The 26236-nt window shown below is 37.4% G+C and overlaps 1 protein-coding gene across 1 annotated transcript in view; it reads left to right on the top strand.

The window, feature by feature from the left end:
• The window catches only part of LOC122349645 (sodium/calcium exchanger 1-like), a 59190-nt gene that overhangs the window by 8948 nt on the left and 24006 nt on the right, over nt 1-26236 (top strand). The window contains 4 exon segments of the mRNA XM_043245770.1: nt 9275-9819; nt 9821-10363; nt 12305-12568; nt 12755-13239. Coding sequence (XP_043101705.1) covers nt 9316-9819; nt 9821-10363; nt 12305-12568; nt 12755-13239 — 1796 coding nt within the window. The 5' untranslated portion in view covers nt 9275-9315.

Raw genomic sequence — 26236 nt, 5'->3', positions numbered from 1 at the left:
ATACACACCACTCACTTCTCTTCACTTCTCTCTTAGTAATCCTGTGTGTTGAAATTTACAAGGACAATTGTTTATCAATATCGTATTCTGCCTTCAGGACTGCACTTGTTGTTAGCTGGACAATCAAGACTGCGACAGATCAATTGTCTTGTCGGCCATGAATGGTATAGACCGCCACAAGAATAATATGATTTCAGCAGTAGTGGCTAGATGACTGCTCCCAACGTAACGAATTTAACACTGTAGTGTGTTCAGTACCACTGAATACGAATGTATCGACCATGATTTAACAAGTACATATTCCGTTTTTAAATATAAAAATGTCCGAATGATTATAAATTCAAATTTCGCTTTCCCACTACGCATAGATAATGTGAACATGAAATGCACTGTACTGTGTAAACGGAGGCTGTTGATATAACTATTGGTTTTCAATTTCAAGGGCGCACACACATACTTTTATGTGCGCGCTCCTGCTGAGCGGCCAGCTGCTTGTTTTGTTAGTAGTTGGCTGTCTAGTTCTGAGCTTGCTGTTCCTGTCCAACAGACTCAGGATTCTGCTGCTGCTGAAGGTCACCGTGCATAAATGCTCCGTGTTTACTCTATTTACTAAGATCAGTCTGCGTAGAGGTCAGAGAACTCGAGCCGCTCCGACCGCTGATATGTTTCCTGCTGGGATCCAAATGACTGTGAACATCATTTACCTACTGCAGACATTGTCAAGATTCACTGAGTTATTTTGAGACCGCTGTAGCAAACGAAGTTATGTAATATGTGAAAATAAGGAGTAAACAGTGAGACACAAATTCTTGTACAGCACAGATTGAAATGGTAAGATTTCAAAACAACAACATAGTTTATAATTAGCCACAAAAGAAAAACAGAGACAGAGTGCCAGTTATGGAGTCCAGTCGGGAGTAGTTTCAACTGAGCGACTTTACTGGTAGATGCTGCAATTACACTATCTAGCGTCATTTTACTACATATCTGATTTCATTTAATTGAATTACTTTTTAAAATGTTCTCAAAACCTGATTTCAACTTTCAACCTATTTCATATTTTCTGACCTAAGCTCTTGTTACAGTTATTACATTTCATTCAAGTTACTTTATTTGTTTTTACATGCAGCAGCTCATTATGATGATGCCCTTTTTTATTTGTTGAATGTAGATATTCATAAAATAAATATACACTCATTATACTATATATTATTGTTGTTGCCGTGTTATATAATATATAAATATGTAATTGTTGTTGTAGTCATTTTGAATTGGAAACCAGTTTTCTTTCCCCTTTTTTTGTCCATGCCTTTGATCACATGCCTACTTAACATTCTCAAAAGTCTACGATGCATTATCTTTGTTTTGTGGGCAGATTAGTAGCCTCTTTGTCATTATTTCACTATACACACGAGTCAGTGAGAGGTTCACAAATCCACAGAGGACTAGCTGAGCACTGGTGCCAACAACAAATCACTTTTACTCTCTTTTTTTCCCTTAATATTTTATTTAGCCTTTCTGTTTACCCTCTTGTTCTTTGTGTCTGTCCATTTATAGTGACTTTTCTTGTCCTGTTGCTCTTTTCCCACATGCAGTCTTTCTCTGAGTATTTGTGTGTAGGCTGATCTAGTATGCACTGCAGTCCTTTCATCTATGAGTGGATGTAATACACACAGGTTTATCCGCACACACACACTTTTTTGTTTTGTGAATTGTGGGAATTGTGAATTGTGGGGACATCCCATAGGCGTAATGGTACAAATACTGTTATACTGTACAAACTGTATGTGATTTTAAAAAAAAACTCACTCTGTATAATATATAAGCATTTTGAAGTCGGGACATGAGGTGATGTCCCCATAAGTCACCTTCTCCTTGCTATACCCATGTCATTATACAAATTTGTGTCCTCATATGTCATAAAAATGCACACATACACACACACACACACACATGCATAGACACATCCATTTACAGTACAGTCATTTACAGTAAGAATGTAATCCATGATGTTTGACATTTAGGACATTTATCTTCTCACTTACCTTATGTTACAGCTTTTCCCCACAACAAACATTTACATCTATTCAACATGCACGGCCATGGCACCCACACAAGACACCACTGGCCACCATAATCAGCTGCCAAGCATGCAATTAGCTAATTATGAAATATAATAGCCTGCTTCTTTCAGCACATCTGACTGTGCGACTGATGGGCTGAGTCCTTTATCTTGGATCTTAGAGGGATATATTATGAGCTACACAGTGGTTACATTTGGTCTCCATCGCCCATAAATCCCTATTATGGATGTACTTCTCTCTGCCCCATTGGTTTTGCCTTCAGAAGACAGCAGGGATCAGAGTCAGTAACTGTGTCTCTGTGCCTGTAAAACATTTCAGAGAACAATGAAATATGCATATTTAGTGCAGTTTTCAGGGTTGAAGAAAAATCAAACATTTGACTCCTTTGTTGTTTCAAATAGCTGATGTTTCCTGCTCCTGAGAATGTGGATTTGAGCACTGCTCACTCTAAAGAAACGCTGCATAGCAAAAACTCTCAAAATGATAGGCAGCCAGTAAAGATAATTTAACTTTAGAACTGCCTGGATGACATGATTGCATTAATGTCAATATGAATATATCACACTGAGGGGTGTCATGATTTTTGAAGAGGCATGAGTGAGAGTCTTGGCTCACATGACACCCTAGGTTTGATAGGATATGTACAAATAAAATAAAAAACACTTTTTAACTGTCATTCTTCCACTATCCGGACCAGGTTTAAAAAGCTAAAATCTACTATAATCATGCAGCTTCATTTTCAAAGATACAATACTGTTTGATATATTTTTATGATTTTTATGCAATGCTGCAGTTACAATTACAGTAAAAACAGTAATATTAAGAAATATTATTACAATATTCTATTTTAATATATATGTAAATGGAGATGTATACATTTTTAATTTATATAACATTAATATATTTTCTGGAAGGTGAACTGGAAATCAATTAAGTTCAATAAGCTTCTTAAAACATTGAGTTCAACATCTTAAAACATTCCATCTATAACAAGACATCTATAAGAATGTTGGTAACCAAACAATCTTGTTTACCATTCCCTTTTTTAATATGGACAACATTTCTTAAAATAAATGTTATATATGAAATCATATGTGGTGAGTAACATAAATCATATATGGTGAGTAAATGACGACAGTTTTCATTTTGGGTGAACTGTCCTTTTAAAACTTAGAATGAAACAGGTGCTGTGGCTGTCTGGCAGGTCCTGGATCTGAATGTGAGCCAGCTGGTAAGAGGCAGGTTCAATGAGAGGCTGTTCCTGGGTCAGACCAGACTGTGCTGGTGTAGAACAGATGTGACCTCCACAGCCTCTGACTGTGATCAGGCTTTTAAAGAGGAAAATGTAGGAAATACAGGTGGTGAAGAAAGGAGAACGATAGAAAGGATCACAAGGGGCAAACATGATGGGGAAAATAATGAAAAAGATGAGTGGAGAGAGAGCCACAGCCTTCTCTTTGCCTCATATACCCTTTTCATGTATTTCAAGGTCAGCCGTGATGACTGCGCTTTAAAAAAGAGCCAATTAACTATTTGCTAATGAAACTGATACTAAATGTACATCAGTAGATCTTCTTTTCATCTCATCCCTCCCTTTTGTTTTCTCCACACTGCATCTCCTTTATAGTACACACATTTGATTACCTATTAACCCACAACTACTGATTACCAATAATATGTTACATTTTATTAAAGAATAGAAGTTCAATAGAGAGAGCTAGAGATGGAAGAGAAAGAGTATATTATAATTTAGGAAAGGTTAATGTCTACCTCTCCCCTCTTTCAAGGGAACAAGTAATTGTACAACTGACTCAAAAGTCATTTCATGTATAGTTGTGGGCTATCTCTTCATTATTTCTACCTCAGTTAAGCAGGAAAAGGGTATGGAGTTGATTTTAAGTGTGCCATTTGCATTTGGAAGCTGCTGTTGTGATCCCATGTCATGCAGTCAAAGGAGCTCTCCATGCAAGTAAAACAGACAACTGTTCAAAATTTTGACTTCTCGACAAAACAAACAGTGGTGGATGATAGGGGAATCCTCTCTATGGTAAATAAAAACCCTTTCACAACATCCTGCCGAGAGAAGAACACTCTCCAGGTGTAGGAGATTCACTGTCAAAGTCTACAATCAAGAAAACTTCACAAGAGCAAATACAGAGGGTTCACCACAAGGTGCAAACAAGATCTGATTAGACTTTAGTTAAAAATAAATCCAAAAAAGCCAGAACTCTGGAAAGCATTCTTTGGATGGCTGAAATGATCATCAACCTGTACCAGAATGATGGGAAGAAAATTATGGAGAAGGCTTGGAACAGCTAATGAGCCAAAGCATACAACATCATCTGTGAAACATGTTTCCTCATGTTTACTTGAGCATGGTTTCCAGTGGCAAGTGGCACTGGGTTAATGGTGTTTATTGGTGACGACGAGACACAAGACGGAAGAAGCCAGATGAATTCTGAAGTGTATAGGGATAAGCTGTCTGCCCAGATTCAGTCAAAAACATGGTCAACTGATTGGTTGGTCAGCACTCAATAGCAGAAATGGATAATGATCCAAAACAGCGAAAGGAACCTAGGAGTTTTTGAGGGTTAAAAACAAAACTAAAAGCAAAGTTATTGCATAAAAAAATTTGGATTTTATTTATCATTTATTTGAGTCCCTGAATATGGGGGACTATGTATTAAGATTATTGTAATTCCTAAGTATTTTATGTTATATTTTTGTTTAGTGAATTTTATTTGAATTCTATTCTGGTGGCATACAGAGTCAAAATTATAAAAATTGTGTCCAAATATACATGGACCTAGCTGTAAGTGTTTATTTTGCTTAGAATTTTGACTTTTCTTTTTGAGTCTTTGACACACACAAGTGTAAACAGCATAGAGTTACAAGGAGTCGTGTGTAAATTCAGCATTCATGGTGGCTGTTTATAGGACAAATACATGAGGAGGTTGATGGCAAAATAACAGAAATCTAAAAGAACAAAGTGGTTGCTGTTTTGAAAACCTTATGGTGAGGACATTGCCTTGTCCTTCTGGCCGCTAATGTTAATGGTTCCTGATTTGAGACAGCATCTTAACAGGACTTTATTCCATAAAATCTTTTACTGTGCTTTTTTTTGTCTCTTTAATTTTTAAACTCAATTTGGGTCTACTGCTTATTGACGAACATGTCATGCTCATTTTGATCAATACAGATTTTCATCAGTTTGAAGCTCTTTTTCTCCACTCAAAATCTGAAGGAATATTAGCTGTAGGTATGCCACAGTTCACCGTGTGCCACTGAAAATCTAAAGAGACTGGAGTGATCCTGGCTTGAAGAAATGGTTGCTAATTTGCTGTCAGGTGTTCTTTAGACATTATAGGTGATGTTTTTTGTCAAAAGGAGTTTGCAAAAAGTATTCAGTAAAAGGGTATGATTGATTGTGGCCAATGTGTATTAGAGAAAAACATTCATTTTATAATGAGAATTTAATAAAGATTTGAAAAAACGTGATGATAAAAGTTTTATATTTACTTTTTGGTAGCTATCCTTAAACTAAATGCCAGTTTTTGAAGCTGAGTCCTTAATGTCAGAGAAGGTGAGGACTCTAATTCTGTAAATCGTGGCACTGTTCCTAATCCCTCAACCAGATCATGTCGTAGTGGCCCTGACCACAAAACCTGTCGTGGATTTCAGCTTGTTCACCTCCGGCTAAACTCTCTGAGGACTAAATACTCCAGGGACCCTTGCAGGATTTATGTATAACAGGGAAACTAATGGGCTTTTCACACTTTAAATTGCTAACCCAGTGCCATTGTAAAGCCTGGATTAACACATTTAATCCAGGGATGTCCGATTAAAAATACTATACATTTGTAAACCCTTTTATTTTTATATTTAAGAGAAAAAACATTTGAAGCAGGGCTTAATGAAGTACTGCAATTGCACCTTTTACTATTAGTCGGAAATGCATACAAAAACTGTTCTATACATTTAATAATAATAAAAATGTATATATTTTAATAGATTGCAACATTCTTTAAAAAGTAAAGAAAAACGTTTTTTAAGTTAAACCAAACATTATTTTGCCTGGTTATAGTGAAGGATCTTGAGTATGATTAAGTAAATGAAAGTACACTTCATCTAAACTAAAATCAAAAAAATATGCAGATTTATTATTTAGTTATTATTATAATATATTTTTCACTTTGTGTACAGTCCTACTTTTGGCTTTTTCATACATTTTTTTCCATTATACCATGAATTCCACTTCTATAACCGAATCCCGAATTGTTGTCCACATCATAGGAGCATAATGAGGTAAAATGAACAGTGTTTGTTAGTTTATTTTTCGGACACGTCAGATGAAACATTTAACATCACCACTGGGTAAGTGTGGTGTGAAAAACCCTTAAGTAGGATGTAGTTTTGTAACCAAAGAAATCACCATTATTTTCATATCCTCATTACAGCATTTTGTGATTTCTAATAAAAATAGAATGCATTTATCAGCAAACCAAAAAGATGTCACAAAGCAAAGTATATGTTTTATAAACTTGATGGTTAGTTTAAACACTGTAAAAATACACCAAAAAAGCCTGTTTCAAATTGGAAGGAAAGCTATATAGTATTATCTTTTTGGACAACCCTGCAATATAACCCACACTCCACCCTTCTGTCCTCATCATCGCTATTTAGCCCGTGCCTCCCTGCTTTGCGTTAAACCTCAGTCCTTTCATTGGGGTGGATTTCTTAATGGGAACTCTGAACCCAACCACACTTGGTTCTAAATACAGACGCAGCAGAACGTAGAACACCCATGGGTAGGCCTGGAAGATCATACTTGCAGATCCAAGCATGAATCCCACTAGGACTGAAAACATCATGTGCTATATTTGGTCTCCTCAACCTCACACAGTAGCTTGCTTCTTCTTCGAGGAACAAAGGGCAAGATATTATTGCATTTTCATAGTCTGCCGATGTCTGTCTGCATATTTTAGAAGATTGAAAAGATTTTTGGAGGGAATCAACAGTGTGTTCAACTCCCCAGTGTGTCTAGTAGAGGCGCAAAACAGGCAGGGTGCATGGCCTCAAGCGCCCATGTGTGTGTGAGTCTGCGTTTGTGTGTGTCAAGGGCAGACAGGACATGTTGGTGGGATGGTAATGAGGCATACACTGAGAAGATGTCAACCTTTCCATAGTGAGGGCACAGTAAGATTCATCTACACACACAAACACAACTTTAGGAACATAAAAATGCACTGACTTGCATACACAAAGACAAAAAGAGTAAGCAGTAACTGAGCTAACTGAATTAACTTTATGAATTGTTACATCTACCAGTTTGTAACGCGCTATAAAAATATGATGCTGCTACATTTTTATTGTACCGCTAAATCTCACTGTAGCCCTAGGATATTCTTCAACCAGTTATTAAATATTTTAAATTCACCAGTAGAGTGAATTTTGTTGTGTATGAGAGACCACAGGCATTTTATATATTTTATATGACTATTGCACACAGACTAAGTAAAATGTTGATTTTCTTTTCTTTATATAACGTTAAATGTAAATACAAGTAAAAAAGTACAAACACTGTCCCTTCAAATGATTTCATTGATCAATTGAATCACACAGTCAACAGTCTGTGTAACAGGCGGTAACCCTGTTTATCAAGTTACCAAGGCTATACTAAGGTTAAGGTAAGGGTTAGTATTTGCAGTTAGCGGTTAGACTTCTTGGTCAACTGTTAGTTATTCTACATTCAGTACATCAGCTCAGGTAAAATTGACATCTTTGGATAGCGCAGCATATGTAAAGTCATTATTAACTGACGAGAGACTAAAAACTAGGAGACATCTGCTGCTAATACTCCAAAAAAACATGGCAATTTAACAGAAAAGCTGTAATTATATATATAAATATATAAATAACATTGTTGTGGAAATGTTCTTGCTATTTTAGAAGAAAAAAATATTTCTGTGATATGAACAACAGTGAAAAGTGAAATGTGAAAAGTGAGTTATTATTATTAAGAGAGTTTATTATCTGAAAGAGCCAAAAGTGCCTGTGGAAAACACCCCCTCAGTGGTGACCTAACCAACTAATCTTCTTTAAGGTTCTATTTCCTTTCCATTCAAGCACATGTACACAGCCTATAAGATCTCTTTAATTTATCTCACGTGTCAGTGTGTGTTGAGTCAGCACTGTGTTCTCAGCATTAGAAAGCTCAGGAACACCAGAAATCTCCATTACAAACACACACAAACATATATTCCAAATCTGAGCATGACTTTCTGACTCCAGTCTATAAGCCTGTAAACATGGTCAGACATCACCAACTATCTACACACTTATCAACAGGTCGATCAAGTTATTAACACAGTGATGACATTACAGCACATTTCTCTATGTGTATGTGTGGTTTTGTTTGCGTTGGGCTTGTAATATAGATTTAATGATTTTGCTGTTGACAAAATATAATCCATTTTATTTATTTATAATCCATGTAGATTGAACACCTGTGCATGACAGTGTGCTTACTTACCAATGGTAAAGGGTGACTATTTGGTCAAAGAAAAATATAATATTGTTTGACCACTAACTTTGACCAGTATTGTTTGAAAAAGTAATATTGTGAGATGTTAACAGTGGACTTAGAAAGCCAAGTCTATAAATGAGGAAGTAAACAGGATGTGTATGAAGGACGGAAGGTATAGCAATATATTGTAGTTGTGTGAAGATGCAGGAGAATTAACAAAACTGTGACAAAACTACAAAGAAAGCTGGAACAAACAAACACGGCACAAAATGCGGCACAAAAAGAAGGATTTTCACACCAAAGGCCTTGTAGAAACAGTCAAAACGGCAACTTATATGTTCTACAGCACATTACTGGATTTCTTTTTTTAATTATCTATAGTTATGCAGTAAATTATTTAACATTTAAAATAATGGTTTCTGAATTTCTTTTTAAAATATATAATTTCCTCATCAAAACAGTACTACTGACTATTTTTGAGCTATAACCTACTACTTGTAGAGAGTTTTCTGTGCAGCATGGTTCTGCATATTTTAATATGCTTTTAAATTCAGCATACGATTTTCTTTTCCAGCATCTTTATATGAACAAAATCTGTGACCGTTTGTAAATCCAGCTTAAATGTACTCACCCGGTATCTCTTTGTCTCTCTATTTTTTCTCAGGTGGTGTGAAGTTTGAGAATCCAGACCGCGCCAAACTTACCATGCCTTTGTCCTTCAGTTTATCTCGCCTTTTCCCATTCTCCTTCATTTCCTTGATCCTCCCCATCCTCCTCCTGTCTTTCTCCATCCCTTCTCAAGCCGACTCCCAAGATGTGGCCCAATCTAAATCCAACTGTTCTCAAAAGCACGTGTGTGCAGATGGGGTCCTTTTACCAGTCTGGAATCCCCAGAATCCCTCAGTTGGTGACAAAGTGGCCCGTGCCATTGTGTATCTAGTGGCACTAGTCTACATGTTCTTAGGAATGTCAATCATTGCTGACCGCTTCATGACTGCCATCGAAGTTATAACATCTCAAGAAAAGGAAATCACTACAAAGAGACCTAATGGAGAAACGGTCACCACGACAGTTCGCATATGGAATGAGACTGTCTCCAATCTGACCCTCATGGCTCTAGGCTCCTCAGCCCCTGAGATTTTGCTTTCGGTCATTGAGGTCTGCGGTCATAATTTTGAGGCCGGTTCTCTTGGTCCCAGCACCATCGTGGGGAAGTGCCGCTTTCAACATGTTCGTGATTATTGGTCTCTGTGTCTACGTTGTACCTGAAGGTGAAAGACGGAAGGTCAAACATCTTCGGGTGTTTTTCGTGACTGCTGCGTGGAGCATGTTTGCCTATATCTGGCTCTATCTTATCCTCTCCGTGTTTTCTCCTGGTGTGGTGGAAGTGTGGGAAGCAGTGCTGACATTCCTCTTCTTCCCTCTCTGTGTGGTCCAGGCCTGGGTTGCTGATCGACGATTGCTCTTTTACAAGTATGCCCACAAGCGTTACCGAACTGATAAGGGCCGTGGAATTATTGTGTCTGAGGGTGGAGAGGAAGTTGGCAAGGATGCAGGATTCACAAAGATGGACATGCTGGAAATTGATGGAATCACAACACATCTGGATGGAATGTTGGGAGTGGAAAGTGGGATCGGTGGACGTGATCAAGAGGAGGAGGCCAGGAGAGAAATGGCTAGAACTCTGAAGGAACTGAAGCAAAGACATCCTGACAAGGACATGGAACAGCTCATAGAGATGGCCAACTATCAGGTATAAAAATAATCGCAGTGTCTATTTGCACTAAGTGCAAATGACCTTCCTTGTAAGCAGAGTCTATGCACGCTAACTCCACCCACCAACCTGTGACTGAACTTGTCAACACTAAAAAAGACACTTACTAATCATTAGATCTAGTGGTGTAGATGGACCCAAGTTTAAACCTGACTTTTGCAAAAAAATGTTTCTCTCTTTTCAAATCACACCAGAAATGGATTTATTTTCAGCAAAAATAAAGGAAATAATCAAGAAGTTTAAAATAAAGTATCAGGGAGAGTTGTGTGGGAGTGCTTTATTGTCCCAATAAGGTGACCTCCACGTAATAGTTTAACACTATAATTTACACTTGATACGTTATTGAATACTGCTTCATAATGTACTAAAATAGTGATGTGCAGATAATTGCCACTATTTGCAATAAGTAGTATAAATAGCAGAAAATCTTGCTATTTTAATATAGCGTAAATGAATAGAATCTATATATTTATACTTAATGTAAATAGCATGTTGTTAAAAAATACTGCTATTTGCAGTTAGTGTAAGTAGCATTTAGCGGCATTTACATTTAGTGCAAATAGCTTTTGCCAATTTTTTCAAACACATTTACTTTCTAAATGTAATTATTCATGTGTAACATTTTCATAAAATGTATTTTCTAAAATTATAAATGGTTATAAATAATTATTTTATAATTCATTATTTTAAATATTATTGGTTTCTAAATATCTCTGGAATGTTGAGGATTCATAATGGCTGATCAAAACAGACATGTGCCCTTTTTTAATTGATGACGTACTAACTGAGAACACCTGATCAAGGAAGTTTACACTAAAAGAATGAAAGAGAGATGTGACAGCATACCCCACATGTGGGTTACTTTGTAATGTGAAGAGCACATTGAAACAATTATACAAAATCTTAAAATTTTACGTGATATAGTAAAAAAGAGCTAACTAAAATGTCAATAAAATAGTTTGTCAGTAAACACAAAACAAAACACAACTATACCATAGTTCAAAAAATGTGGGTAGATTTAGAAGCACATATAGACACATATAGAAACTGAACTGAACACAGCACACCCTCCGCAAACAGCTGTCATATAAATGAGCCAATAAGAATGCTTAAAAAGTGAAAATCGGATTTTTTATTCACACGCTTATCATGTTTTCTCATTAGAATTCATACAAATTCTTTATGAATTACATTGCTAATGTCATGGAGTAACAATAATGTAGGTAAGAATTTTATTTTCGTTATAAATGTTTAGTGGTATCTTCCAAAGACCTTTTCTCTGTATATAGTGTTAATGTAGCAACTAGTAAAATACAATAACTTTTATCATGTTTGGAAGCTTTTAAACCAAACCATGTGTTTTATGTCTGTTACAACTAGCCCCCTGTTAGCTTGTGCATCTCTTCCCTACTCTCCCAGTTTAGTTTGCTAAAATAATTATAAGTAATCTATCTTTAGATTTCCCCAGAAATATGAATAACGTCTCTGTGCTGCTTTAAACTGCTGTGTTTGAGTATAGTACATGTACATACACTTTAAAAGTTCGATTTCAGCAAGACTGTAAGAATGGTCTTGTTTTAAACGTTGTGTAAAGGCTTAAGTTCAAAATAAAATCCAACCAGTATCTTTTGTTAGAATAAGACATTGTACCTAAATGATGTTTTAAATGATGTTTTAATATTATACAAAATAGTCTGCCAGTAAATGACAACTGTAGCTTATTTCCTCTATAATCATTGGCTTAATTGTGGGAGTTTGCATGAACGGCCACCTGTTTATCCAAATTCACTTACAGAATTGTTTGAGAAACCTGTTTGCTAAGTCTAATAAATGCTTACTGTAATACTGTATTTTGAGGTTTGAGAAATCTGCAACCAGAATGCCAATTAAAGAAGAACATTCTCAACTTTATCTTTGTAGGTTCTAATACAGCAGCAGAAGAGCAGAGCTTTCTATCGCATTCAGGCGACAAGGATGATGATTGGTGCTGGGAACATCTTAAAGAAACACGCAGCAGATCAGGCCCGCAAAGTGGTCAGCAGTGGGGAACCTCGGGAGCAGGAGGATGACCCTCTTGTCACAAGAATAGACTTTGAACCTGCCCTCTACCAGTGCTTTGAGAACTGTGGGTCCTTAAAACTTACCGTTCAAAGGCATGGAGGAGATGCTGGGTGCACTGTTAAGGTGAGTTTAAAGTAAAACGCTTATTAGTGCATTCATTTTATGAGGGGAACTAACTACTCCTAAACTTATCGTCTGATCTCGTCTATTAAATTATAGAAATTATGGAACAGATTTTTTGTCTGTTTATTTAATGGAAACAAGGAAGATCTTTGATCTTACTAAATGTTTATTCATGCACAACTCCAGGTGGATTACCGCACAGAAGATGGCACAGCCAATGCTGGTTCTGACTATGAATTTGCTGAAGGCACACTCGTTTTCAAACCTGGCGAGAACATTAAAGAGATCACCGTCGGCATTATTGATGATGACATCTTTGAGGAAGATGAATACTTCTATGTACGCCTGAACAACCCCCGTATAGTTGGGTGGGCTGATGGACATCCTATTACTATGGAGACTGGAGCACCTGCTCCTAGCGCAGCCCTTGGCGAGGCCCACACGGCGACCGTGACGATCTACGATGACGACCATGCAGGAATTTTCACATTCGAAAGTGAGTCTGTGCGAGTTAGTGAAAGTATCGGTATCATGCAGGTCAAGGTCCTGAGGACATCAGGAGCACGTGGTCTGGTGGCTGTGCCATACCATACAGTGGATGCGACAGCTCGTGGAGGGGAAGACTATGAGGAAGTGTCTGGAAAACTGGAGTTTCAGAACGACGAGACAATGTAAGTGGATTCTGTCAGCTAATGTGTGTGTGTGTGTTTGTGTGAATATTTTTGTATCTGTGTGTTACTGTCTTTATTTAGCTCTTTCTGTGCCAAAGATTGTCTCGCTTGAGCAAGCCTTCACAGTGAAAATGCTTTTAGTTCTGCTGAAAAGTTATTAGATTGTGTGTTTCTCAGGCATGTCGGGCAGCTTATTTCACGGCTAAGAGAAGAGCTACCAGAATTTAATTTGAAAGAGCAAAATGTCACAGAAATGTTCCTCATAAACATTTTAGAGGCTTAATTTAAAAGAAAAGTTCAATGTACTCTATGTCTTGCCATATGGAGGAAGTTAATATGGTAAACATCCTACCGTAATCGGATTGTACATTTCCACTGAGACAAAGACAAGCAAGTCGAGACAGATGTTTCCTTTCATATGCAGATTGTATATATTTATCCTGTTCACACATACTGCACTTTGTCACATAAATTTTGAGAGGTTACAGTGTTGTACCCATGAAACTGCTGTTTGCTGTCACACACAGCAAGGTAAGTAAGCACAGTAAGTAAAAAGTAATGATTAAAAGTGAATTAAGTATGTTAAATTATATATATATACACATTAGATTTGTGAGTTTAATATGCCTCGTGCCTCTGAGGCATATACTATATGAAATAATAGATGAAAGGGAAATTAAAGTGCTCAGGTAATGGCCGTGAAAGTTTACAGCTGACAAAATGGTTATGCAGTGTCCTTGTAAAGTGATCTCTTTCTGTGCGTTCATTTAACCTCAAGGTAAAGCTAAATGACTAAATGATTTAAAGCAGTGTGTGATGGTTGGCTTTATAGTTTAAATCTTGGCAAAGTGTGTAACACAGTTTCAGTTGGGTCTTTAACTTTTATGTCATTCAAGCCACAGGTAACTGCAATAGCTGTCTGCTAAAGCTAATATAATTGTGTTGTCAGTTATGAGTATAAGCTTGTTTATTCTTGGTCTCTAAACCCAGAAACAGTGATAGTCCCTCGGTCTCAGCTGCAAAAGTTAAAAGCAGAAGTCACATACAATTAATATTTTGAGGAGAACAAATGTAATTATTTATGAATCGACCTTTAAAATGAAATATGGGGGTTGTGGCTATAGTTGTGGTTCGAATTCAAGGAGATCAGCTGTGGGGAGAGGACGAAGCAAAAGGCTTATATCATTTTTGTTACAGTTGGTCTCTGTTGATTTACTATCCAATAAGGCTTCACAACAGGGGCACACAGCAAGTAGACCTACAAAAAATGAAACAGAAAACACAGCCAAACAAATGAAATACACACAGACAAAGCAGACTGACACTCACACATCAAGGGGTCTATGATGGACAGAGGAGGGCTGGAGATAATCAGCAGTGAAACAGTCCCCTCTCGCTGGCTCCTGTCTCACACTGTCTCCTCATTCTTTCAGTCCACAATCTTCCTTTGCTGATCTTCTTTTCAATTCACCTCACTACTCTTGTTACTGCTGGAAAAAATCTCATACCAGCTTAACCCTCATAAAGGTAATGATAATGGTCTTAAAAATAACCTCTTATTTTACCTAAAAATAACCTCTCAAATGTTAATGTTCGTCTGACCAATCAAAACCCAGCAGAGGAAAACTGAGCAAAAACACAGTAGAAGAAATCAAAGAAATTAAAATAGGGATGTAGTGCTGTAGTATGTGCATCATACAAAGAAAATTAATTGTACTAGGTGAAAAATATTAATTGCTTCATATAATGGTCACAATGTAAATAATGTAATATTCTTAAAGGAAATTGGTGAAGTGTGTCATCAAGTTTTGTTCCTCCATTGAAAGTTCATTCACCCAAAACTTGAGAATGAGTAAATGATGACATAATTTTTCATTTTTGGAAGAACTAACTCTTTAACAGTTTTTTTGTTTTGTTTTTTAATAAGACCTGGGAAGCTATGTCTACTAATTTTAACCTGATGGTTTTCAACAGTGAAACCAATTCCACCAGTTAGTAACTCTATTGATTAACGTCTACCAAATGGCCATAAATGACCAGCTAAAAACTATTTTTTCAGTTGGGTTTCACTCTATCACCTAGTGTGTTCTCATTCTTTTCCTCTTTTTTCTTGAACAAATGGACTCTTTGAAAGCTAAACGCTAATGCCTTTAGTGCTGTCATTCAGTCTAAACATCTTCAGTTCACTCCACCTTTCATCCAGCCTTCAATTCTTCTATCAGCACTCACTTAATGAATCTTTTTGATGTATCACATTTCATGCATTGTATATTGCTCCACTCCAGCCTAATATAAAATATAAATGTGTGTAAGTGTCTGTTTGAAAGAGAGTTCAGGTAGGTTAACATTCGTATAGCCCCAGTGAAACTCTGCAGCACCCTTAGCTTGTCACAGAAACCAGTGGACGAGTGTAGAGGTGGTAACGCATAATAATTGAAATACAGAGAGGGGTCAGCACTGAGCACCGAGGACACAGATGAGATGAAGACAGACAAGGAGGTCTGGCAGATTAGTTTGTGTGTGTCTGAATGTGTCTTTGCCTGTTACCTTCATGCTACGACTTACTGAGGGCTGTGCCTTGATGTCATTCTATCGTTTCACACTGATTTATTGCTCATATTTCATGAAGAATTTATAAGGTGCAGAGAAGGACTCTCACATATTTGCTCTCACATATGAATCGTCTCGCCATCCTGTCTCTTTATATTCCTATCATTTTATGCTCGATCTTGTCTTTTTAATATGATTTTTTGGCTGCAATTGCACACATTCCATATTTCATGTACAAAATGAATTACGTCCTTTCAATTCACAGTTTCAGATTTTTAGTTTTCTTTTTGACTTTTTCTAACTAATTCAACCCCTCTGTTTTCCTTGTCATACCAAATGTTCTTTTTGGCCTCTCTCTTGTGACATGGGGTTCTGCATTAGGCCTTTCCCTAGGGTGACCCAGAATCTACTGTGAGTACTAGATATGTGTTCCAAATGGACCACAGCGTGAAATTTCAGTCAGTGCTCATCTTTGAGTATGTGTGCGCAAGGAAAAGTAGATCACTCACCCATGAGCGGCGTTTTTGGATAGGCAGATTCCTCCTGTATCAGGCTCAAAAACCTGCTCACCAATTTATACTTTCTTCCAAAACTGTAAATTACAGGAACTCAGAACACAAAAGATATAACATTTTAAAACTTATTTTAAATGCATAGTTCAATTAGGAATGGAAATTATTAAATATTTACTCATGTTGAACACAAAAGGGGATGTTTAGCAGAATGTTCACACCGCTGTTTTACACGCAATGATGTGTTGTATGAAATGGTGCAATGGTTTGTCAGGCTCTAAGTACAATTCAAGTCAAATCCATTTTACTATATTCTTTAGTAGTTTGAAGTCACATAGTAGCTTTGTGTAAGAAAAAAAACCCCTTTTATTTGACGTTCATCTCAGATAACATTTGTGTGATTTAATTGTGTTCTTTGAAACAATTAGTCTTAAGACTGAATCTGAATCAGATTTAACATACAACTTAAATTTTGGTTGGCTGATACCAAGCTCATAGCATGACATCAGAAGACTTGCATTTTTAGCTGAACTATCTTTTTAATGATGTTATGAATATATACAATAATGTGAAATTATACAGGAACTGTATAATTGTTAACATGGATTTCTGTCTCTTGATATGTGTGGATGATAATTTTGTGGTATCTCTAAATTTTACTTTGCGCCAGAGCCTTATCATCAGCGTGCCTCCGCTGTGACTAATTTTACCAAGTGTGTACCCTGCCCTAACATCATTTTACCACCAGCTATCTACATGTGAAACCACATTACTGAAAGATACAGAGGTCTGCTGTATTTCCTCTGGTTGAGCTCTGTAGATAGTTAGGATTTGGTTGCAGGAACTGTAATTGACTTAACTTGAAAGAAAATTGTGTTTGTAATTTAGGACTGCATAGCATAATTATGTATGAGCAGGAGTGTGTATACGATTGATATGGTCAGAGAAACAGCAAAATAGTTTGACTTGTGAAAAACCTGTCATAAGCTTCTTGAATTTTGCAGAGTAATTCCTCTTCACTTCAAGGTGCAATGTGAGATAAGCCGTGTACTGCAGATAGAGCCTCATTGTCTCTTACGGTTATGGTCATGCATCTTTAAAAGGGACGAAAAGAATGAAGAAAACTGACAGAATTTTTTTCGAGGGGTAGCTTCTTTAAAATTAATTTTTTCTATCTTGGATTCATGACGAGCACATTTTATCAAAAAGCAAACAAGCAAACAAAACATCACATGATTTCTGTGACAGGTTGATTTGCTTAGTTTACTCAAATTTTTATGCAGTCTCTATATCGACAGTCGATTGTTTCTGTCATGCAAGAGTGCTTTAAATCACTGCTGAAGCAATTAGTCAGCATTATCAACAACATTTTCAATAAAAGATTGTCGACAAATATTTTTGTTGTGCAGTAGTTTGATCTTATACGACCTGATATTCATATTAATCATATACATATGATTAATAAAACGCAATCTAATAGGTTGAAAATTATTTTCAATGTTTATTTCTAATTGGAGCTGTATCCCTTCTAGCCATAAACCAAATGCAGCTTGCCAAACCTGCAGCATTTATATATGTAAATATATGTGCTGCACAATTTCCTCTCAATGATGAAATAAACATGAAAAAAAAAACTGAAAGTGGTGAGAAAGCAGCAGTTAAAAATGCATCTAATTACAGCAGCATTTATGTTTGTAAGAGTTCAGTACTATAAAAACTAAATCACATCACATTTACAGTTGTGGCCAAATTATTAGAATACTTGTATTTTAACATGCTAAAAACTGTTTCAAGCCTGTTTTATCTTTTGCTGCAGTATGTTAGTGCTCCACACAGAAATCTGATCTCATCATCTAGTCTGACTGGAATGAACAGAACAAACTGACAATTTACTGATTACTATTCTATTTTTATTGTTTTTTACCTTAAATTACATCTATGAGTGTTAAAATGCTTAGATTGGCTTTATACTTTGGTAATTCGGGTTGTGTATGGCATGGCAATGGGATACAACTCAGGTATTGTCAAAGTGATCTGCTTATTACATTTAGCTTTAAGCATCTTCATGTCAGATATTGTACTATATATCTTCTCATTTGTTCTGGGCCATTTCGAGGGAATCCCCCAAGCATTCCAGGGCCCTGGGTGACTGGATACATCACCTATAGTCAGACCAGCCTGCATGCATCTTCATACAGTACACTCTTCGCACACAAGACACACATAAACACACACGCTATGGAGCCCTTTAATTACAGGGCAGATGTCCAGGCAGAGCGAGACTGCAGGCCTGTTGTCCCAGGCATGATTAGAGCCTTCGCAAGCTGCCTCATTGCTCTCTCAGACCCCTGGAGCCTCTGTAGAGGGCCAAGGACTTCTCCCCAGCTCAGCATCTCTTATTATGCATGACACCAGCACACATGCCAGTAAAGTCCTCTCTGCATTAAGTTTATGAGTAAAGCTGGCATACAATACACTAAAACTTTGATTGGGCTGTATTAAAATGCATCTAAATTAAAGTGCATACTGATTTGATCCATTGTGTACTTTTGAGAGATGGAGACAAGACGGGCACAGCCCGTTGCCATAGCGATGTTTCCTGTGCCAATTTGTTAAAGTAAATGCAAAAACTAATTTGTTTTATCTTGAGATGGTAACACAGAAAATACATTTAGATATATAGGCCAATAATGGTGAGTGTACTTGGAATATGAAAAGAAATGCTGCCAGTTGAAAGAGCATTTTTTTGACGTTTTACCTTTTATCCCTGTTTAGTCTGAATTTAAGTTAACACAAGTTAAAGACATGTTTAAAAAAAAAAAATGAAAATCTAAAAACAAAGTCTTAGTTTTATTTAAGGACATTTAAAATTTATCATAAGTATCATAAGTGGCTTTCATAATGTTAAAAAACAAACAAACAAACAAAAAACTATATATTATATATACTTTTAATTTAACAAACAAATGTTGCATAGTTTCCACAAAAATATTAAGAAGCAATCTGTTTTCCACATTGAAACATTTCTTGAGGACCAAATCAACATGTCTGAAAGGCTTCTTTCAAAGGAAACGAGGAATGGTTTGGAAAGGCAAAGAGCAAGCACACTGCCTAGAAGGCTTTGACAGGTTGAATCTAATTAAAATGTATTACAAACCTGTGTAATACACCCTCGAGCTTTGTCAGTAATCTATAGCATTTTTCCATCCCTTTGTTTCTTTCTGCTTTCTTTTTTGTATTGTCTGTATTCTCAATCACACTGAAAATCAATCAGCATTCTTGTACTTGAGATAAAACACTGAAGCAAAGGCTTGATTGCTGTGGCAATATTTAATTGCATGCTCAAAACAAAGCTTTTAACACTCTGTGTATGTCATACCCACCTAAGATTCAGCCAACGAGGCAGATTATACTGGCCTCCCAGAATGCTGAACATTAATGTTCCTTCACCACCACTGCTCTCATCTAACATCTCATTTATTTTGGGGTATGTAATGACCTTTTTTGTATTTTTGAAGTCTTATCTCTACCTTGAGAATCTCCTCCTGAGCATTTATTATTTCTAATCTGGACTCTTGTTAGCTGGATTCATGTTGCGAGCATGGTTGGGATTAGTCTTATTACTTAGTTTGCTTTGCTTTTCATTTTGATATGGGTTTGTGATTACGCTCTGTTTAAATTTGCACTGTTTGAGGTTAGAAGAAGCCCTACCCTCACTTAGTTTTTGCCCCTTTTCTGTTTGTCATCTAAATCCTCCACTCCAAAATTGGAAGTGGCTTAATTAGCACTGCTAAGACAACAAGTCGTTGAGGCGTTCCCTGACGATTAACTTGAAGTGACAGTGTGTGCTTGTGTGTGCTGTTCTATGTTTAAGGGAGATGTCAGACCGAACGAGACACAGAAGAGGTGCAACAATGAGAGAGAACACAGAGTGAGATAACACAATGCAAAAGAAAAGAAAATACTGTTTGCTGGATTGAAGAGTTATTTATCAGTATGCTAAGTACCAGTCAAAGGGTTTAAAAGGAGAGATGCTGAGATGTTTTTTGGGTCATTTATAGGAAAATTGTAATGCAAAGGTTTAGTCTGAAAGACAATAGACTTAAAAACTCCAATAAAGGATGGATGGCTCAAATCAATGATGTTTACTTTAACATCATGCCAAGGTTGACAAGGTTGACATCTTGACACATGTAGGCAAGGCAAGGCAAGGCAAGGCAAGGCAAGGCAATTTTATTTATATAGCACATTTCATACACAATGGTAATTCAAAGTGCTTTACAAAAGAGGAAATAAAATAATTACAAGGTTTAAATAACAATAAAAGAAATTAAAATAAAATAAAAACACTGATTTAAGATAAATTGAATTTAAAGCAAAAAGAGATTAAAACAGTTTAAATAAAAGAAGCAAAGTAGCACAGTTCGGACGCAGCAAAGTGCTCATTCTGTAAATGCACAACTAAACAGATGAGTTTTGAGTCTGGATTTAAAAGTGACTAATGTTTCAGCACATCTGATCTCTTCAGGAAGCTGGTTCCAGATGCGAGCAGCATAATAACTAAAAGCAGATTCTCCTTGTTTGGTGTGAACCTTTGGTATTTCTAACTGACTTGATCCTAGTGATCTGAGTGGTCTGTTAGGTGTATAAATAGTGATCATATCTGCAATGTATTTAGGTCCTAGTCCATTGAGTGATTTATAAACGAGTAAAAGTGCTTTAAAATCAATTCTAAATGTCACTGGAAGCCAGTGTAAGGACCTGAGGACTGGTGTGATGTGCTCTGATTTTCTGGTTCGAGTCAGGATCCTGGCAGCAGCGTTCTGGATGAGCTGCAGCTGTCTGATGGTCTTTTTGGGAAGGCCAGTGAGGAGACCATTACAATAGTCCACCCTGCTGGTGATGAAGGCATGGACTAGTTTCTCCAGGTCTTGCCTGGGCACAAAGCATCTGATTCTTGCAATATTTTTAGGTGATAGTACGCTGATTTAGTCACTGCTTTGACATGACAGCTGAAACTAAGGTCGGTCTCTAGAATCACACCAAGATTCTTGACTTGCCTTTTGGTTGTTTGACCCCTTGAGTCAAGATATGCATTCACCTTGTGAACTTCATCTTTATTTCCAAATGCAATGACCTCAGTTTTCTCCTTGTTTAACTGAAGAAAATTTTTGCACATCCAACTGTTGATTTCATCAATGCATTGGCAGAGTGAGTCAATGGGGCTGTAGTCACTTGGTGATAAGGCTAGGTAAATCTGCGTGTCGTCAGCATAGCTGTGATAGGCAATTTGATTCTTTCTCATTATTTGACTTAGTGGGAGCATATACAGGCTAAACAAGAGCGGCGCAAGAATTGAGCCTTGTGGGACTCCGCATGTCATGGACGTCCACTTAGACTTATGCTCTCCTATACTCACATAATAACCCCTCCCCTCTAAATATGACCTGAACCAGTTTAGAGCCATTCCAGAAAGCCCGACCCAGTTTTCCAGTCTGTCTAGAAGAATGTTATGATCGACAGTGTCAAACGCAGCACTAAGATCTAGTAGTACCAGCACTGATATTTTACCAGAATCAGAGTTTAGGCGAATATCATTTATTATCTTAACTAACGCTGTCTCTGTGCTGTGGTGCGGTCTGAAACCAGATTGAAAATTATCCAGATAACCATTTGAGTTCAAGTAGCTGTTCAGCTGATTCAGAACTACCTTTTCAATGATCTTGCCTATGACCGGAAGATTTGATATCGGTCTATAGTTACTCAATATACTGTTATCAAGATTTCTCTTTTTCAGGAGGGCTTAACAACCGCAGTTTTCAGGGCGTTTGGAAAAGTCCCAGAAAGAAGTGATGTGTTCACCACTTCTAAGATGTCAGCTTTTAAACAGTCAAACACGCTTTTAAGAAAGGATGTGGGAAGTGTGTCAAGACAGCAGGTTGAGGATTCTAGGTGCTGTACTACTTCCTCCAAAGTTTTGCTATCAATTGCGTCAAAAACACACATAGTGACTCCTTTTTGAGATTTTGGTTGAATCTGACATATCTCTACATCATCTGATGTTTTAATTGCCTTTCTGATATTTTCGATCTTCTCAGAAAAGAATGAGGCAAACTCATTGCATTTGCTGTCAGAAAGCATTTCACTGGGAATCTGACTTGGGGGGTTTGTCAGTCTCTCAACTGTAGCCATATTAGGGCATAGTCTGCTGGTCAGCTAAGCAGATCGAACTGAGTACAAGTATCTGGCTAGTTTTTAATACTCAACTGTATCAAAAGTAATGTAACAACAGCAGTGTTCTTATACTGCTGCTTCTAATGTAATAATGGCTACTTCTAATGGATCTTTCATGTCTTGTAACCAAACTCAACATGTTAAGTATGAATATACAGTGTCACAAACAAGATTCAAGGTATAGATTTTTTGGTGAAACAGAAAGAAAAATAGACATATGCAGGAAAACAGCTGCTAATGCCCAATGTTGGCTCCATGAGCTGGTGTGTTTCTAGGAGATGTGCTGACGGACTGGCAGCAGCTGGCACATCATCTCACAGACCTCAGCCAACCACACATTCACCTTCAACTTCTAAAAAGTGCCAGCGGTCCTCTGTGGCACATGGATGGGTAATGAGCTTTAACGTTCAAAGTAAGCTAAATAGGTAATGATGACATGAAAGAAGAGGAGAAAGACTGATGTGAGGATGTTAAAACATACATGAGAGGAAAGAACAAGAACCAGGAGATGATAGTTGGCAAATGAGGGGGTGGAAAACTAATTAAAAAAAAAAGATAGAAAATTTAATGACAAAAAAGAAGGAGGGGCTGATTTACCAGTTAATCTCTTTCTTTTTGTTTCTCTTGCCATGGGTTTGAAATAAGCATGATTTTTCAATTTCCACATTTAGAATAATGAAAGAGTCAGATTGTCTGTTTCTGTGTTTATGTTTGTGAAAGAGAAACAGCTGAAGATGTGATTATATGGTTATCAAACCTGTTAGAGCTTTCACAGGTTTGAATTGGCAGGAGGATCTAAGAAAACAAGTGAAAAAGAGAGAACAAGAGAGAATTTTGGCTGATACATAGGAAAAGACAGAACACATTTCAATGCACCAGGCAATGTAACAATAAACATAGCTTTAGTTATGTTGTTTGACCAAGGTCAGAATAAATGAGAAAATCTTGTGGAAAAATATCATTCTGTAAAAATCCTGTTAAATTTAATACAATTTGTCAGCAGTGGTTACTATAAATTCGCCATAAAAATATCAGGAAAAGACATACAATGCCCATAGATCCATAAAAAAACAATTACTTCAGAGAGTAGAATGCTCTATATATTTTAATTATGTTGTAACTTATTATTTTTGAACCTACTGTCTTCAATATTTAATGTATGTTTGAATAAATCTGTCATGAAATTAAATATCTTGGTTAAGTCTCCTTCATTCCTTGATGGAGGGTACAGAGATGGTATGATGAAAGAGACACTTGTTTCGCTCTTTGGAGCCCAGACACCCCTGACATTGAGAAAAGGCCAAATAAAATTGGTGAGCAAAATATGTATAGCTGGCTATGCCCTAGACACCCCAGTATAAATAGTCCAGCATAGCATTTGCTGTCGTTCTGAAGAGTCAAAAAAAATGTCCCAACCCACTCAGAGGAGTTGTGGCAAAAGGGACACAACATCTCAGTTCATGTCATCAGGATATGAGGCTTACAATATGTGACCAAAACAATCTCTTTTAGTCATTTTAACATTGCATCAAAGGTGACATTAGGGGTCCCTATACTAAATGCCACAGCTGCTGATTTGCATTACAAGTATATTGGGGCCCAGAGGTTAACAAACCCAGTATGTCACAACCAAATGCACCTCTTCTCCTCATAACCTTCCAACATCCAAGACTCACACTCCAACATCTAGGAGAGAAGGCAGAGATCACCTCAGTCAAAGTAAGAAAGAGTAACAATTGAAAAGTCCTGGTTATTAATATTGGGAAAAGCATCCGTTTTTGAATGGAAATGATGCTATGGAGACCCCATCTTACCCAAAGTGAAGTTAACATGGAAATCAACCTATGTACTTACTGAAAGGAAGTACTAGACAGGGAAGATTTCAATGGTGGGCCCTGTTTAAGGGTAGAACTACCAAGCCATGACAATGAGACTCTAATCCATTATCAGAGTTCACTTGAGGGATATTTCCCATGATTCATAAGTCCAGGGTTCATAAGAAATAACTGAGCTGGATATTAGCAATTGAGATGCTTTTTAGAGAGCGGAACAGCGCAGAATGCAAGCTCTACACCCTGCTAGACTATAACTAGTTTTAAAAACTCTTGAAGAGACTGGTTCTATTTGCAAATTGCAGAATCTGTCAAATGTATTAGCTGTAACTCAGCCTGCACTTCTACATGTCTTCTAGTGCACAGCCATTCGCTAAAGTTGATGAAGCAACAATGCCTATGGTTGAGTTTGCCCTCACACCCAGTGGGCATGATAAGTCTCTGGCCTGATTGGACATATTGCAAATTGAAGATGCAGACTTTCTCTTGAATAGATTATGGCATGAAAGTCCTTCAGATCTATTGCCACTAACTAGTCTTGGTGCCTCACAACATGTGCTTGAGGCTCTACGTTCTGAACAAGAGCTTGTGAAGGGCTCAGTTCAGCACACTCATGTCCAAGATAGGACTGAGTCCCCCACACTTCTTGGGTACAATGATGTGAGGGCTGTAATACCCTTTCTTCATCTCAGCCAGGGGAAACCCTTTGGCAAAATGGTCACCACTTCCACTTAAAGAACAGAAGCATTCTTGCCTCACACAGAGAGAAATGTGTTTAGAATGCCACTTTGGTGGAAGCCTAATGAACAAGACAGTATAGCCCAGTCAAACATTCATGAGAAGCTACAGGAAGAACTGAGGAGCTTTAACCAAACATCTAAATACCTTGCCAACATCCTTAGTGGAACTATGTTTGCCATACCTGGGGCAGGATTTCTGTGACGTTGAGGTACATAAGGCCAGGTGGCAAATGATGGTCTCCTTTGAGCACATATGTGTTGTTTCATCATTGACACACTTCGCAAACGGATGAGCCTGTTTGCTGATTTCTTCTTCTTCTTTCTCGTAGCAGTGATGTCACCCTGCCGCCATCCGGTGAGCCTAAAAGCTTATTTCTAATTTCTTTCATTTGAAAGCCCTAGGCTGTTCATGCTTCGCTTGCTGGTCCTCTCACATTCTCATGTAGGAAGAATAAACAGCAAATTTGTAATTGAGTGAGCAGGCTGGAATGATTTTATGCTGAGACACATCCAGCAGATCTTACTATATGACAGTATATGTTACATGCGAGGATCAGCTTTGAGTGGCACAATCCTTCTAAGCGATCAGAATGGAATGCTGTCACCAACAGCTTTGCATTTGTGTGTGCGTTGCGGAGACTGTTGTAGGATTTCAGAGTGAATCAGACACTTTAAGATTTGATCGGACGATGAGAAGCCAAATTCCAGGCCCCAGGACAAAAAGTCGTATAAGCACTACTACCAGATAACGTCTGTGCCAAGCAGATCTAGCTGACTCTGTCACAGGACCAATATTACCACAAATGAACACTTATCAATAATCCCAACTCAGAAACGAGATTGTCAAAGACGGGGTAAATAACCAAGAAGATGGTCAAAGATATGCACAATCACATGTAAATCCATGATAGAACTAGTTAAAAACTATGAACCAGTCCAAAATCCTGTCACACGGGCCGAGGCCTGGCAGGCCATTCCCAGAGTGTCAGTTATGGGGATAATAAAACAAGGTTATTCCCTTCAGTTTGCACAAAGACTGCATTTCAGCGGAGTGGTCACAACTTCAGTGCACAACAGAAATTCTCACATCCTGTGCACTGAAGAGAAGAATCTGCTGATGATAGGAGTC

This window comes from Puntigrus tetrazona, chromosome 7 (assembly GCF_018831695.1).
Source record: "Puntigrus tetrazona isolate hp1 chromosome 7, ASM1883169v1, whole genome shotgun sequence".
In the NCBI taxonomy this organism is placed as follows: domain Eukaryota; kingdom Metazoa; phylum Chordata; class Actinopteri; order Cypriniformes; family Cyprinidae; genus Puntigrus; species Puntigrus tetrazona.
Note: the sequence above shows the minus strand (reverse complement) of the source record. Positions and strands in the feature narration are given on the sequence as shown.